Source organism: Nycticebus coucang, chromosome 13, assembly GCF_027406575.1.
Source record: "Nycticebus coucang isolate mNycCou1 chromosome 13, mNycCou1.pri, whole genome shotgun sequence".
In the NCBI taxonomy this organism is placed as follows: Eukaryota; Metazoa; Chordata; class Mammalia; order Primates; family Lorisidae; genus Nycticebus; species Nycticebus coucang.
Genome location: NC_069792.1, coordinates 81,824,030 through 81,841,263, shown reverse-complemented (window position 1 = coordinate 81,841,263; position 17,234 = coordinate 81,824,030). Strand labels below are relative to the sequence as shown.

Here is a 17,234-nt window from a genome sequence, read left to right as displayed (position 1 = left end):
TGATGTTTACACAGTTCTTTAAATGTACTAAAAAAATCACCCAATTGTACATTTAAAATGGCACTTAAATGCTATGGTATGTAAATTATATGTGAAAAATACATGGGTAATATAAAATGTTGAATATATTGGTGTTACAAAATAAAATCTTTATATTGCAAAAAACTTGGACAATTCAGTTCGTGATAATTTTATCCTCTGTTTTTAAAGGTCACACACTGATGATTTCTTTCTGCATTTACTAGAGAGACTGAAAGATCTCTAGATAGGCAGTAGTCCTTTCTAAATGCCACATATGTGGTAGAGGGGCTACCAACAAGGCCATTGCCCATCACATATTCAGACACAAGTACCCAGAAATTTCAAGTTTAAGTTCAAGATATGGAATTAAGCATACAAGTATATCCATCAGAATTCACTACGTTTCAAACCATTTTAATGTTTCTGGCCTCTGGGTCAGGAATCCTTGATTAAAAGTCATTTCAAGAAGTTGACACTCTCCTTGCTCTTTGGAACATGTAAAAAGTGCTTTGTTTTAATTTTATACTTTGCCTTTTCCTTCATTTCATCAGATCTGCAGCCAGCTTGGAAAAAGTGCAAGAGCCTCATAAGCAGGCAATAACTCTAGGGTCAGACAGTTGGAACATCTTGGCTCCATTCCCACCCTCATGGCTGTGGTAATATGCCATTGTTTTAATGTCAGAACCCAGTTCTTAAACTCCATTTCACACCCCACATACCACAAATGTTCCTTATGGATGTGAATCACAATATAAGTCATTGTGTCAAGAGCTTTGCCATCATGTGGCCTTATAGTCCCTTGTGAAACATATATGGAGGATAGAAAAATACCCATCCAGATGACATCAGTGGTCCACACGCAGTGAATTCTGGGATGGGACAGAGGAGCAAAGTTTGCATTACATATAACCCTGGGCAGCAATAGCTAACAGTTTTCTAAATGAAATAAGGTTTTTGAATCAAAGCAGGATGCCTAAAATACTGTTTGTTCACAGGGAGAGAACATACTTGACTTACGTGTTTTTTCCATTATGCTCACACTAGGTCCCTCCATCTCTTGGAGCTTAGTGTAAACACTGATTTTATATTCAGTATCAGGCTGGAGTCCATAGAAGCAATGCCTGCTGGCCCCTCCACCCATAGTGGATTCCTGTGTTTGTGTATCTATAAAACAACGTACACATATGAAAATTTTTTTAAAAGCCATCCTTACATGATTTGCTTCTAAAATGCTTAATACATGTACATCGGACAACTCCAGAATGAGTTATCCTGGCTTGAAGCATTGTATCTTTTTCTAAAGAGTCCACATATCTACTTATATTTTTTGACTGAAAGTCACATTTTACATTTACTAAATGAATAACTATCAATGCACATAATTATATACTCACATCCTGATAGATCTGTTGGGCGGGTATGGATAGGAAGGTATTTATTTAAAAAGAAATCAAAGAATTCAAGGAAGTTAGCAAGAAAAATATCAAAGAACCACATTGAAAAGTGGTCAAAAGTCATGAACCAAAGATTTCAAAAGAAGATAGACTAATTGCCAATAAACATATGAAAAAATGCTTACCACCCATCACTAATCATCAAGGAAATGCAAATAAAAACCACAATATCACCTAACCCCAGTGAGAATGGTTTTTATCAAAAGGTACCCAAAATCGTGGATGCTGATGTGGATGTGGAGAGAAAGGAGCACTTACACAGTGTTGGTGGGACTGCAGACCAGTACGACCTCTATGGAAAATAGTATGGAGATTCTTCAAAAAACTAAAGGTAGAACTACTGTTTGATCCAGAAATCCCACTCCTGGGATTTTGCCCCAAAGGAAAAAAAAATCATTTTATCAAAAAGACACTTACATTAGAATGTTCATTGCAGCACAATTCATAATCACAAAGATATGAATGGAATCAACCCAAGTGCCCATCAATACATGGATGGATTAACAAAATGTGGCATATGTATACCACGGAGTACTACTCAAACATAAATAATGAAATAATACTTTCTGCAACAGTCTGGATGGAACTGGAGAACATTCTCCTAAATGAAGTGCTGCAAGAATAAAAAAACAAACACCACATGTACTTACTATTAAGTTGGAACTAACCAATCAGCACTCAAATGCACAGAAGCAAAACTCAACAGAAATTAAGTAGGTGGGATGGGGAAGGAGGAGATGGATGAAATCGTTATCTACCAGGTACAATGTCCATTATCTGGATGATGGGCACATTTATAACTTTGATTCAAGAAGTACAAAAGCAATCCATGTGACCAAAATATTTGTACCCCCATAATATTGTGAAATTAAAATAATCAGATCTCCCTTTTATTCAACATGGTTCTCTAGAACACAGTCAAATGATTACAAATTAACATTAAAAGGACACATCCTTTTGGCTCCTTACAACTCATTACCAACCTATAGGATGCCTCTGTAGGCAGTGGTCTAAAAAGAGTAATGAACTATAGGGTTCTAGGCAGTCCTCATGCCTTTGGTCCAGGAGGTGGGTTTCCAGCATCTCAGAAACCTCTTCCAGGAGTCCAGGTTGTTTCCAGAGCTGTCACAACTACAAGCAAGAGCCTGGAGCAGCACGGGGACCACAGTGAGTCCCCAGACTGCCCAGTATCCATCCTGTCAGCCTTGACTTTTAACTAACAGCCATCATTTCTTTTAGTCAACAAAAAATGACTCCTCGGGAGTTCAGAGGAGGTCTTCCAACTCCTTCCATCTGCTCTGAAAATCCTTTTCTATTCTTTGGAAATCATAATTGAAGGCAAAGGACAGGGTGTTTAAGAGACTTCAGGACATACATGCTGTACAGCTCAGTCTTCCAATTTCTGGTTCCAAGGTTCTCTTTATCTACCAAGGAGACGTGTCAAGCATAGCCAAGTCTACACGGCATCTTCTCTTTTTTTCCACCTTGGTAGAGGTCCAAAGGACTTGGAAGACCTGACTACTGCTATCTCATTTTTTCATTCCCACTTCCATAGCAAAATTGCTGTGATTCTCCTGAAAGAATTAATATCGGCCCTTAAGTCTGGAGCCTAAACTCATCGTTTTTTGAGATCTTACTATATGCCAGGTTCTGTGCTTTGTATTTAGTGATAACAACAGCAACAAAGCTAAAAATGGCCAACCTTTCGTGAGTGCTGGTCATGTGCCGGGCAGTAGTCAGAGGATTTCATATGTATTAACTCATTTCTTCCTTGTAACATTTAAAATCAACCCCAATCTAAAGACAATAACCTGAAGGTCAAAGGTCAAAAAAGTTAAGAACTTCACCAAGTCCTTCATTATACTGAGTAGCAGAACTGAGGTATTTTGGCTGATACATAATAGTTGTGCATATTTGGGGATTCATGGGGTATTTTAACGTCTATGTACGATATGTAATAATCAAATCAGAAACTGTGCTATCATTACTTCAACATTTATCTTTCCTTTGTGGAATGTTACTTTCTTCTGGCTATTTTGAAATGTACAATAAATTATTTTTATTGTTATTATTTTTGAGAGAGGGTCTCGCTCTGTAGCCTGGGCCAGAGTGTGCAGTGGCACAATCGTAGCTCACTGCAACTTTAAACTCCTGGGCTTAAGCAACCTCCTGGCTCAACTTTCTGAGTGGCTAGGACTACAGATGTGTGCCATCATACCTCACTAAATTTTTTGTTTTATTTTTTGTAAAAACAGGGTCTCACTGTGTTGCTCAGGCTAGTCTCAAACTCCTGGCCTCAAGTATTTTTCCAGCCTTGGCCTCCCAAAGTGCTAGAATTATAGGTGTGAGCCACTGTGCTTGGCCCAATAAATTATTTTTATAATTTCCTTACTGTACTGTCAAATACTAGAACTTATTTCTTCAATCTATCTGTATTTTTATATCCCTTAATCAACTTCTCTTTAGCCCCCTGAATTTAGAACTCAAAAACCTAGTCTCAGGGGATATTGATTTAATTTCTACTAATATAAAACAATATGATAAATATATAATTTTTCAAAATGAAACCATCTGAACGCTGCTGAGTGCATAGTAAACATGCAAACATCATGTCTAGAAGAGATCAGATGAAGGGTCCTTATGACCCAGTGTTTTATCACTCCACTGGACATAGCTTCCTTTGGTGGTTTTCATTACTGAAGAGTTTCAAAAGGATTTCTTCATAGAGTGCTTATTTTTTAACCATAGTGGATAACTGGTTAAAAAGAAGAATCACTGCGACTGTGAAAGCAATTATTCAAATTTCATCTAGATTCATCACTTGATTTATAAATTACATCTGTTTAATTAAAACCTTATAAAGCTTTTTTACCAGGAATTTAAAAACTACTGCTAAAAACTGCATTGATTAGCTGGGTGTTGGGTGTTGTGTCAGGCGCCTGTAGTCCCAGCTACTGGGAGGCTGAGGCAAGAGAATTGCTTAAGCCCAGGAGTTTGAGGTTGCTGTGAGCTGTGACAACACAGCACTCTACAGAAGGCGACATAGTGAGACTATTTCTCAAAAAATAAATAAATAAATAAATAAAATAAAAACTGCATTGATTCATTGATTAAATATATTACACATATCAGTTAGTGGTTAGAAAGAACTATCTACTCCTTCAAAATGTAGAAGACTTTATCAAAAATGATAAAATATAGAAAATCTAAAAACAGATCAGTTGCTTTCATAAGTGTAAAATGCAAAAATGTCAAGTAACTTTTGTGTATTTTTCAAGTATCAAACCAAAATTTCAATTGGTAATTTAATATACATATATTGAAACTAAATATATCAGAATAATGTATCAGAATAAACATGATACATGTTATTTTTAATTTTCTCTATGAAAATCCTGACTCTTAAAAATATAATTAAATAAAAGCCATTTTTAAATTTAAAATTTATTTAAAATTTATTTTTATATATTGTGGATATTAGAGAGTTTTAGAAAGAAACTTTATAATATAATCTTTATTAATTTCTTTTTTGGAATGAAATATTGTCTAAGCATTTCTCTCCCATTTATATTATGTAAAATGGTAAAGTGATACATTACTATGAAAGAAGTTTAATAGTAAGACTTTTTCCCAGGCTCAGAATCCCCACAATGACTGTTTTATTTGGACCCTAACCATTCAGGGGTATCCAACCTGTGGCCTGCAGGCTGCACACTGATTATTTGAGGACCGTTTTGTTTATCAGTGGTTGGAGATATTGCAAAAAGTATGCACAGATCATTTTTTTTCTCATCAGCTTTCGTTAGTGTTTGTGTATTTAAAGTGTGACCCAAGGCAACTCATTCTTCCAATCTACAGCAGAGAAGAAAAAAGGTTGGACACCCCTGTGAGAGCCTCCTGGAAGCTTCTGTGAGTACCTGTAATACAGACATTTCCTGAATTCTGTTCATGGATCCTATTAATCTATCTTGAAAAAAACTTCCAGAGACTTTCCAAGAATCAATTCTAGAAATGTATTTTTCTGTCCTTTCCTATATCATGTAGATATTCATGCATTTGAAGACCATTGAAAATAGAATATAAATAGATTTTATCACTAAAAACATCTATAAACTATTGCAAACCAGGAAAAACACTGTAAAATTAATGGCAAACAGTACTAGGTTGATTCCCAACACTAACAAAGAGGGTACATGTATGGGTGTATTCATGTTGCTTTTGGCATGCGCAGTTCAGGTCTAACGGTTTTCTTTGCCTTAAAGGAAAACATTTAAAGGGATCAAATTATGACTAATTTCCTCAATCCTTCATGCCAAAAGTGGGAAGTTAATTTATTTTTTTCAGAACAAGGTGAAAAAAATCTGCTTTTATTTGTGCACTTATTCTTATGAAGCAAGGCTAAATCTATTCTCTGAATTATTATCACGATGATAACGATGCCATGAACTTGACTTACCAAAATGTCCTACAAGTAGATACTGAGGTCCCCAAGCAAAGGATACCCAGAATCCATGAAACCACTCTGATATTTACAATCTCCAGGTCTCTCTAATACCCTGATCCTCAAACATAATTTCATTGCTTCAAAAAGTTTGATTTTATTAATAGGTTTTGTTCCATATGAACTTTCTAAAAATCTAATTCTTGGCAAAGTAGGGTCTCCACTATACTGCAATTCTCTATTCTTGTCAATGAATAATACTGCAAAATTGACATTCAACTTGTAAATAGAGAAGACAAGCAGGTTACAAAGGTCATCGAGTTACGGGGATCAGAGAGGGAATCAGGAATTTGGGGCTACATGACATAAAAAAATACATGAAGTGAAACACTGCTCTCACTGTAGGTGCCATGTCTACGCAAAAACAGTGAGAGAGAGAGAGACAGAGAGAGCCCCAGGACATCTGCAGAACTAAGGGGCGCTCACAGGGTTCCGAGTTACCCAACACCACCAAAATCTCGCACTCTGGTTTGTCCTAGAATTAACCAAAAGCCTATAATTTAATTTGGCAAGTCCACGACTGACTCAAATGCAGATTTGGTTTCAGTCTTCCCTGACAGGACCTTGTCCTTCTGGTAATCTTTTCCTTTTTTCTTTTTCAGCCATAAAAATGTCATAATATTTACATGGGTACAGGACATCTGTTGTTTTTGACTGTCTTGGATCCAATTCTTCTTTTTTTGAACCCGTTCCTCCCTACTCTTGGTCTTTATACTTTGGGTAGGACTGAATACCACCCCCACCTCCCGCCTCCACCACTGCCACCAAATATAGGGGTGGAAGGTAACCAGGTCCAAACAGCTGGTTTATTTCATGCCCTTGAACTCAATGACAGAATTAGGGGCATGTGACCCAAACCAGGGCAATATGACTCAGATTTAGTCCCTGGACTTCTATTGGAACTATTGAGAAAGAGAAGCTCTCCTTTCACCAAGACTGTTGAGCTGGAAGCTGGAAAGATGTAATTCTGAATCTGACTCACAGAGGCCGGCTGAGAATAAGGGCAAAGGAGAGCAGAGCCGAATAGAGCAAGACTTGACCTTCATGACATTGCTTGAACACCCACATCCACACGAACCTGAAGCCACAGACTTTTGGATTTCTCTGTATGTTAGCCAATAGGTTTCTGTGACTATAAAAAATAAAGCTGAATGATACAGCCTGGCTACTTTATTCACATAAACTTTGAAAATTTTTGATATTGCCTCAGTTAATAACCTCAAATGAAGTAATTTTAGAAAAACTGATGCCCAGGGAAGAAAGTTGACCAGCAGTTGTCATCAGCAGAGAGACTTCTCCACCAATTTCATCTCAGAATAAAAGTACGCACAGTCAGATCATGGCACATATATGGGGGGAAAAAACTGGAAAAAGTATCCATCAAACCATCAGAATTTGAAAGAGGCATTTAGAAATAGGTCAAGCTAGAATAAAGCTTTTCTCCAATCTATGGAGGAATTTCTCTCTACTATGTCCATTGCCCAGAGTGGAAGGACCAAAATTTTTGCAGGGGCAGCACATGTGTGGAACATGTAGAAGAATGAGCATTTTAGCACAGGTCCTTTAAAGGTAGTAAGTCATGACGGTAACCACATTTCTCTGTAATAAAACTCAACCTAATTCTTCCTCATTCCAAAATAGAAAAACTATTCCTTGATCTAAATTGTGTAAGTGAAAATATTTAAACACATTCTCTACTGCTACGCGCACACTCACTCCCTCACCAAATACTCCTTTACAAAGATTTAGAGTCCCTTGTTGTCCAGTCGATAAATAATATTCAGTAAGACGTCTGGGTGGGGGAGATGTAGGCTAATTTTGCTCATAAATCTCTCAGCTATAAATGTTGATGAGAAGTAATTTGAACAACACTTTTGTTCATTCTTGTTTAATTGAGACTATGATGTCTCAGTCGAAAGGTTTCTGGCAGCTTAAAAATAATAACGAGGGAGTACAAGTTAACTTAACTTGAAGATAAAAAGCAAATGTGGACTCACGTTCTTTGCCAAGAAAGATCTTGGCTTCAGAAAGAGCTTACTACAGTTTTAGATGACTGGATCAATGTTATCAGACACATCAGTCAAATCTTGTGATCAAAATTTCAGTGCTGCTTTGCAAATATGCTCAATTAAAAGAATTTATTAGAAAACTTATGAATCTAATTCCACTAATGAAACCAGTTTTATCCACATTTATATCAATCTATATGCTTATAATTTTTATGAAAGGCAAAGAATGGGAACCCATGTGCTATCATTTCATCTTCTTAAATGACATAAAAGGATAAAAAAAAAAAACAGTGGGGCAATGTGGGAGTGTGATTACTACACTTAGTAGTTTTTTATAAAGCGTAACAAATGCCATTAAATGTCAGCCCTTCATATTAAAATGCAACTTATGGAGATATATGAAAGTAGTGGTAGTTGATTCTCAAATAGCTGCGTATGCTTTATCTACTTCTGTTTAAGCATCCCATAAATCATGTTTAACACAACCACAACAATCATATGACCTAGCCTGACTTCCTTTTCCTCAATGTTTGTTCCAGATTAATGCCACTTTCTATGTCTAGCCACTGCCAGCCAGGAGGGATCCTTCCCTGCTACACAGGGAATCAAGGCGCTCATAACACAGCAGATCTATGAGGGCAATCTCTTAGCTGGGGCTGGTAAGGCTTTCTTCTAGTATGTTCTACCTATCTCAGTTCATATCTACAGGGGACATATGTGTATTTCCAAATACAATTTTCTAAACTGTGTCTTCCACCTGTAGATCAGATTGAAAGTAAGATCCATGGATTTTGACTATAGTTGCAAGGGATATGGGCTGCTAAACTCAGTCTTTGCAAACCTAAAATAATTAGCTCTTTGTGCTTTTTTAAAAATGGGGGCCCAAGATCGTTTGTCCAGAAAGAATGGGCTAACATTTTCAAAACTTTTACTAACAAGTCTGGAAGATTAAAAACAAATTTGAGGTTCTCTAGTCTTTTCTATAAATCCCACAAAAATAAGAAGAAACATCTTTTCTATTGTTTATGCAAATCTGATTAAAATAGTCTTATTTGATTTCATCGTCTGAATATTGTAAATTCTGGTCATATGACAAGAGGATTAAGAGGCCCAAGATACTCACTTTTTTAAAATCATTTTTTTGCTTCTGTTCTTGATATTTTTAATGAAGACAAAGAGACATTTTTCATGTTTCAACTTTGGAACAAAGTCCCAAATTGCAAATGTACTTGAGAACTGTAATGCTGAAGAACTTGTTCGTGATGGTGTAGATCCATTAAACTTTCTCCCAAATGAGAGTTTGTTGTTCACCAATTATCTCCCCCCCCAAAAGAAACACTAAGAAAAACATTAAGTTCAAACATAATCTCTGTAGTGTGAATACTAAAATTACAGAGCTATACCATGTTAACAGATGTTCGTCCCAGCTTTTTGGTTGCTACTACCAATAGCAGCTAACATTTCTTCAGTGCTTCCTTGTGCAAAGCATCTTGCAAGTGTTTTACATGAATCATCTCAGCTTAATCTTCACAGAACTCTAAAAAATCAGCACTATGGTTATATCTACTAACAGATGAGAAAAACTCTCCCTCACTCCATTCCTTCCTTCCCTTAACCAGCTGGCCTGACTCCATATGCTGTATGACTGATAGTTGTACAGCCTCCTGAGGCTTAGGGTTTTTGTACAGTGTTACTTGTGTGCTGTCCATAGTGATGTGCATAGAACCCAGAACATGAGCATTTAAAGGAAACATAGGCAATAGACTGTACTTACCCTGGAGAGATTCTATAACTACTCTGTAGGCTGTGGCATGACGCTGCACCTGCCACTGAGCACACAAACTGGTCATTTCAATCTGGTTGGCTTGGAGATCGGTCACACCCAAGAATACTATAATGAAATAGAAACATAGCTGGATCCCATGGCTGATAATGTACAAATGTCCCCATGTTTGAAATGAACTTACAGTAAAATTTCCATTCAAAGTTCATACTCAGAGGTAGGAAATCCATCAACTTGCAATAAGTTAGTGTAAAAAAAGATAACTATTTTATAACTTGGGAAAACAGGTTGCAAAACACTTTGCAGGATATGGTCTGTGGTGTGTGTACACGAAAAGGGAAATATATATTCACAGGAAAGACACTGGATGTAATCGACAGTGGAATCCTGGGTGATCTTTTAATCCTCCCTCTTTATTGATTTGTGTAAATACTTGTACAATTTTAAAAAAGGAAATAAAATATATGCTTATCAACCAGTGAGCTATCCAGGGCTTAAATAAAAGGGAAGAGCAAAGTAGACATAATGGGAATGTGTTAACCTTTTGATATTGCCATGGCTACCATTCTCCAGAGGGGGTAGATACTGCTGATGGCCCCTAGGATTATTTTAGTTAGTATACAGCTAAACCATTTTTATTTTGGTTATTTATGTATTATCCTAATGCATATTAAAATACTAACCTTCTGTTTAGGGTGACTATGTGGGTTTTGAAAAGTATGTAGGTCAAAAACTGTAAGCTGATTTGAAGAAATATCTGAAACAGATGGTGTGGAAGTGTAACAAACTTGAAGAACATGAAACGTACATGCTGGAGTTTGGAAAACCCTGAGTGTCTGAGAGTGGTATATGCCAGTGAGATGTCCCAGATGGTAGGAAGGCAGCATGAAAACTCTTAAAAGAGTAGAGAAGAAAGTCCTCCAAGTGGCTTGACACGTACTTTTGAAGGATGGGGTGTGTGAGTGTGTGTGTGTGTATGTGTGTGTGCACACGTGCACGCATGTGCACAAGTGCCTGGATAGTGCAATGGCTCTGAGAAAAGACTAACTTCTCCTGGCCACATTTTCATTTTGGCCAGGTCAGGCTACAGGCTGTTTGGAAAATCTCATCTCATTTGAAAAATGCCAACAAAGACTTTCCAGAAGGAAACCGTATCTGCTATCGTCAAGCCTATTGGAAAGCCAGGTGCTGATATTCCGCCTGCCAGCCGGGGCTCTGAACTACCCCGCGTGAAGAGAAGAACACCCCTTTCTTTCCATACAACACCATCCAGAAAGGGCAACACTGGGGAAAAGAAAAACCACCCTCCAGCTGGAAGCAGGGGGTGAGAAGGAGAGTGACAGTGAAAACAAAGCCTGGGGGGTCACTCTTACACGTCTTCACCAGGCCTGACAGGGCGTCGCTGAAGCCTGAGGCCTGGGAGGCAAATATTTTCACGTTGTAATCCATTCCGCTGAGGAGGTTTGTGATAAGAATGGTGTTAATGTCAGGTCCCACAAACGTTTCCAGTGTTGGGCCAGGAACTAAAGGAAAAAGAGTACATATTTTAGTTAGAACAAAATATGGAAAAAATGGGAGCACTCTCGGAGCAAATTGTACTCATTCAACTGCTTTTCTGTTGCCTAGGATCACACAGCAAGCAAACAGCAGGCCTGAGGTGGGAAGCTAGTCTCAGCTGGCTCTGAACCCTAAACCCTGCATAGCGCAACCTCCATGGTAAAGGTTATTTTTAGGGACCTTGTCCTTTCCCCAAATATATCTTTTGCCTTTGTGCTTACTGAAAGAAGTTGGTCCCCCTCTAAGTCTGATATCCAGAATCCACAGAGAACTCAAACTTATTAATAAGAAAAGAACAAGTGACTCCATTTCATTGTGGGCAAGAGAATTGAACAAAAGCTTCTCTGAAGAAGACAGGCGCATGGTCTACAGATACATGAAAAAATGTCCATCATCTTTAATCATCAAAGAAATGCAAATCAAAACTACTTTGAGATATTATCCAACTCCAGTAAGAGTAGCCCACATAACAAAATCCCAAAACTACAGATGTTGGTGTGGATGTGGAGGAAAGGGAACACTTCTGCACTGCTGGTGGGAATGCAAGCTAATAAATTCCTTTTGGAAAGAAGTTTGGAGAATACTCAGGTATCTAAAAGTAGACCTGCCATTTGATCCTGCAATTCCTTTACTAGGTGTGTATGCAAAAGACCAAAAATCACTTTGCAACAAAGATATTTGTACCAGATTGTTCATTGCCACTCAATTCATAATTGTCAAGTCAAGGAAGAAGCCCAAGTGCCCATCGACCCATGAATGGATTAATAAATTGTGGTATATGTATACCATCAAGCCTTAAAAAAAGATGGCGACTTTACCTCTTTTACATTTGCATGGATGGAGCTGGAACATATTCTTCTTAGTAAAGAGTCTCAAGAATGGAAGAAAAAGTATCCAATGTACTCAGTACTTTTATGAAACCAACTTATAATTACTCACACTTTCTTATGAAAGATAGAACACAACTATAGCCCAGGATGAAGGAGGGAAGTGGAGAGGGATAGGAGGGGATAGGGGAGGTTTGACAGAGGGAGGGTAAATGGTGGGACTACACCTATGGAGCATATTACAAGGGTACAAGTCAAATCTATCAAGTATAGAACATAAATGTCTTAACACAATAATTAAGTAAATGAGGTGAAAGCTATATTAATTAGTTTGATGTAAGCATTCCAAATTGTATAAAAAATCAACACATTGTACCCCACAAACGCATAAATGTATTCATGATCTATGTGTGTATGACTTAATAAAAGGGAAAAAAACAAAAAAAAGCAAGTATAGTCTTGCAAAGGAAAGGGATGAGAAAGGAATGGGGAGGGCAATTGGTGGGAGGACAGAGGGCGTCTGGTGGAATCTCACCTAGAGAACCCCTTTCTGTTGAACAATCAGAGCCCTGAAGGTCCAGGTAGAAAACCGAGAAGACCCTTAGAACCTGTTTAAACATACCTGAGCATGCTAAGTATAGGGAGGTGGTAATGTAAGAAGTGCTGGTGCACTTAGTCTGCCCTTCACAGGCCAACAGAGTCAGGATACCATCGCCCCCTACCTGGCTCATTCTCTCACCTTTAAGACATAATGGTATGGGAAGAGAAGAGGGAAGGGATCTCCCTATCAAAGTGGCTAAAGGGATGGTGGAAAACTACTTTACTACTTTGTGATGAGTTTTATCTCTCAACATAATCTGCAAAAATTAGGAGATTTAAAAGTCTAATTAAAAATTCCATTTTTCCAGTTAATCCAAGAAGTAAGAGGTAGAAGAGAAATTCAAAATTAGAAATTCCAAATGTTTAGTGCTTATGCATCCATGGAACTATAAACCGAGTCAAGGTTTCCTTAGGCTGCTTCTGGTCTAGCGTGTGATTAGGTCAAGTGCACCCACATCTATATTCTGCTCCTTGACCTGGCCATAGTGTTCTGTGTGAGGTTATGCCTTCATCATTCCGAGAATATCAACCCTAAGCTACACTGACCATTCTAGAAGAACTATCTTTTCCAAACAGGTAAGAGGTTTTTCCTACTTTCTTAAAAGATAAAAACATTTTGAAATACATTTTTAAGTCTCTACTTAGGGTGCCAATATTTTTACAAAGCATTACTTACCACTGACGGGTCTGTAGACTATCCTGTAGCCCTTTACGGGGCCAGATGGTGGATCCCATGTAATTCGCAACCTGTTGTACCATTCCTCTGACACTCGTAAGTTTTGGGGACCAGAGGATGGCACTGAATGGGAAAGAAAAGGAAAAATAGGGATTCAGAGTACTTACCTTCTTTATGACCTATACCGTTGTCACCAAAATCTAAGATATTTTCCCAAAAGGTTACAAATAAACACACAATGAGAAGCTTCTAACAGTCTGAGGTTGTTCTAAATATTAAATATACGGAAAAGAATCACCCTTGTGACAAAACACTTTCATCTGAAATTCAGAAGCTCATTCACAGTGGCATTTTGGTCCACCATTCTCCAGTTAATTTTAAATCAAATCAAGTTGAATAATGTTTGCAATGAATTTCTGTCTACATGCCACTTGGTTCCACTACCAAAGGACATATGAACAGCAGCATTGAGGTGATAGTCACACAGTATTAACGATGATTATTTTCAGCATTCTGGTGACCTTTTTTGCTTCTATCTTCCTATTGCCTATGTTGTTTGAAGTTTTAGATTATTGTTTATCAATTTTTATCAAAACAGTAAAGCCATTTTGATAGAGGACCTTGGCAAAATTTTATTCATATTGGCAGATATTATCATTCTCATTTTGTTGTTGTTAGAATTGAATTGTGTTGATCATTGCTTAAAATAAGTAGACTATCCACAAACACTGTGAGATAATTTTGCTGTATAGAAATTGTTACATGACATGGCATTTCTGGAATGAGATTTAAGTCATATTGAGATAGCAATACTCTTTAGTCTTGTGCTAGGTAGATACTGTTTTATTTTCCTCTTTAATTGTGTAAGTCTGTAGTTTTCAAACAGTTATAGTTTATAGCAGCAAATACCAAACTATGCTAGAAATTCCAAGGTATAGGTCAAAATCAATATACCAATGTTCAGGTAGCAGGGAAAAGCTTCAAAGTCCCCAAAGGCTCTGCTCTTGTCCCTTCCTTCTCTCCTTCCATACAACTCCACTTGCAAAATGCACAGGCTTGGTGGGAATCTAGGGGGAAGCCCCCCCTGCTTGGGGAGGCGAGAACGATCCAGCACTACTAAGTGAGGACACAATGCTATTTGCTTGGCTGAGCAGAATTAAAACTCTGGGTCACAGAATTTCAACCATCTGCACAAAATTAGTTGAAAATTCCACATGGAGGTGCCCAGGCACAGAATTCAGCCCTTGACATCATTCTGTACCTAATCACATGGAACTATTGATAATTATGACAGACAGATTTTTTTGACCCTCTTCCCATTGAGAGGGTCTTCTGTCTTTGAATCTGGGTGTGTTCTGGGTGTACCATGACCAAGAGTCTGCATCAGAAGTGACACTTGGTCAGTTCTACGCATAGCCCTGAACTGTCCCAGCAATTTCCACATTCTGCCTCTTGGAAACCCTGCTTGTATAGTCCAGAATTTCCAGGTAAGAAATATGACTACCCTTCTGGAAAGACCACATGCAAAGGCTTGGGAGACAATGCAGAGAGAGACTCAGCTGGTTCCAGCCTTTGAGCTGTCCCCACCAAGATGCCAGGCATGTGGGTGAAATTGTCTTGTACCCACCAGACAATGTTAATGAATCTCATGTGGAGCAGAATAATTTCCTAACCCACACCATTGTGAGATGTAATAAAATGATCACTATTATAAGTTGTTCATTTCTAGGGTAGTCTTTATGGAAGTGTAGACAATCCTAACAATAAAGAAGACAACTGAGGCTCCATGGAGCCTTAACCAAGGGTTCTCATTTAGCCTCCTCACTTACTGATCATGGCCAGCTCATCTGAAACAAGCCTTGTGTGATGCTCCCTCTGTGCCACACAGAGGAGAACAGGCTAGATGAGGACCCAGGCTCTCACGATGCTTGCCTTCCAGGAATGGGAGGCAGACAATGAGAAAATTCGTGAGTAACCAAGAAAATACTAGAGAATAAATAGTGTCATGACACGAGCAAAACCAAACAAAAAAAATGAGACAGTATCATAGGGAGTGGAAACACTGCATGGCACAGAAAGGGCTGAGGAGGTGACATTGAGCTGAGACCAGAATGGCAAACATCTGGACAGGGACATTCCACATGGAAGGAATCCCTAGTACACAGAGCCTAAGGCAGGAAGACCTTAAAGAGGCCAGTGGAAAACAGGGAAGGAGGCCTGGCTGGGGAATCTCTAGGAGGTGAGAGCAAAGAGATCAGCAGGCTCATACAGGGTTTGTAGGGCTAAGCAAAGGATGTTGGGTTTTAGTCTGAGTTCAATGATAAACCAGTGGGTGGCTTGGAACAGAAGCGTGATGCAGGATCATTTCATGCTGAAGAGCCCCCCAGGCTGCTGCAAGGAGAATAAGGGGGAAGTAGGGGGACCCAGTGCCCTCATCTGGGAGAGACCGAGGAGTGGGGCTTGGACTGGGGCGGACCCATCCGATGAAGAGAAAGGGAACGGTCATGGAGAATTTATTTTGGTGAATTTGTGATACATTTGACATGGGAGGAGAAAAATAGAGCGGTTTTTCAAATCCTAGGTGTTGTAGAAAAGAAACTGAAGCCCAGCACAGTTAAGCCCCTGCCCAAAGCCACATAGCTTGTATGTGTAAAGACAGGGTTCAGATTTGGTGTTTTTAAATCTGTTTTGCTCTTTTCCCTACATTATATTCTGGCTTTCAGGGTGCATTACAGGAGATGAGCATTTCCAATTCATTAGTCACTAGAAGTCAAAGGGAGAAAACATCACTTACAGGTTTTTCCAGGGGCAGAGACACTGACACCTTCCCCATCTGTGTAGATGGGGGTCACTGTGACTTTGTATTCAGTATCCGGAAGCAGAGCCTTCAGAAGGAGATTGTTCTGGCCTCCAGTCACCATAACCTGAACAGAAAGAAAAACAAAGGCCCATGGTCTTAGTGAGATCCCCTGCTCCCACTGATCTACTCATGGAGCATGACTTTTGCAATTTTGAAATAACCAAACGCAAGATGTGCTTGGAGAGTGGTGAGAACAGAAAGGACATTCGTGCAAAAGCATTTCCCTCTGAAACTCCCCTCATAGTCACCCTCAGTTTATGATTGCTAACGCAGAAGGTTGAAACTGGAAGATTCTAGACTCTAAGGAATATTCTTCTCTCATCATCTTCTCAGCATTTGTAAAGATTCCAGAAGAGACAACAATGGCCTGTTCAGCTAGCAGGTGTTTATGGCCAGGGAGAGTTCATTCTACAGCCCAGCCTGCTGCTGCTTATCTTTCTGATTCTTCTCAAGTACCCTCTTGCAAATCCAGCCTTCCATTTTTCCCTCCTTCAGAGATAATCAGACTCCAGCGTTTTCTTCTTTCAGTTAGAAAGGATGGATCCCAGCCAAGAGCAACAGAACCACGTGCTGCAGCCAAGTTTTCTAAGGTGAAGTGCATTTACTAGCAACACTAAAAGATGTTGCAGCTTTTTCTTTTTTATTTCTGAAAGGGGATTGCTTCCTCAATCTGGACTCATGAGCACTGTGTGTCTGAAAGGCTGCCAAAAGAGAGATGCAGCGGTGTGGTGCACGTCGCCGGAGTGAGTGCACCCCGTGGCACAGCAGTGCAAACTCTGGCATCCTGAGAACCGTGCAGACCAGAAAAGCCACATGTTCTCAATGCTGAAACCACAAAACTTTCTGTCTGTGCTCCAGCAGTTAGATGCTGGCACATCACTGGGCCATTTAAGGAAATTAATCCTGGCTGGAAAAGCTCTAGGATGTAAGAACTGACCCAAACGGG

At 38.9% G+C, this 17,234-nt stretch overlaps 1 protein-coding gene across 4 annotated transcripts in view; it reads right to left on the bottom strand.

Annotated features, from left to right (window-relative positions):
* COL14A1 (collagen type XIV alpha 1 chain) overlaps positions 1-17,234 on the bottom strand; it is a 239,651-nt gene that overhangs the window by 104,088 nt on the left and 118,329 nt on the right. For all 4 annotated transcript variants that reach the window (XM_053558381.1, XM_053558382.1, XM_053558383.1 and 1 more), the window contains exons 20-24: positions 16,223-16,352; positions 13,429-13,551; positions 11,142-11,291; positions 9,760-9,876; positions 1,039-1,185 (exon numbers count right to left, since the gene is read on the bottom strand). In XM_053558381.1, coding sequence (XP_053414356.1) covers positions 1,039-1,185; positions 9,760-9,876; positions 11,142-11,291; positions 13,429-13,551; positions 16,223-16,352 — 667 coding nt within the window. The remainder of the gene's footprint in view (positions 1-1,038; positions 1,186-9,759; positions 9,877-11,141; positions 11,292-13,428; positions 13,552-16,222; positions 16,353-17,234) is intronic.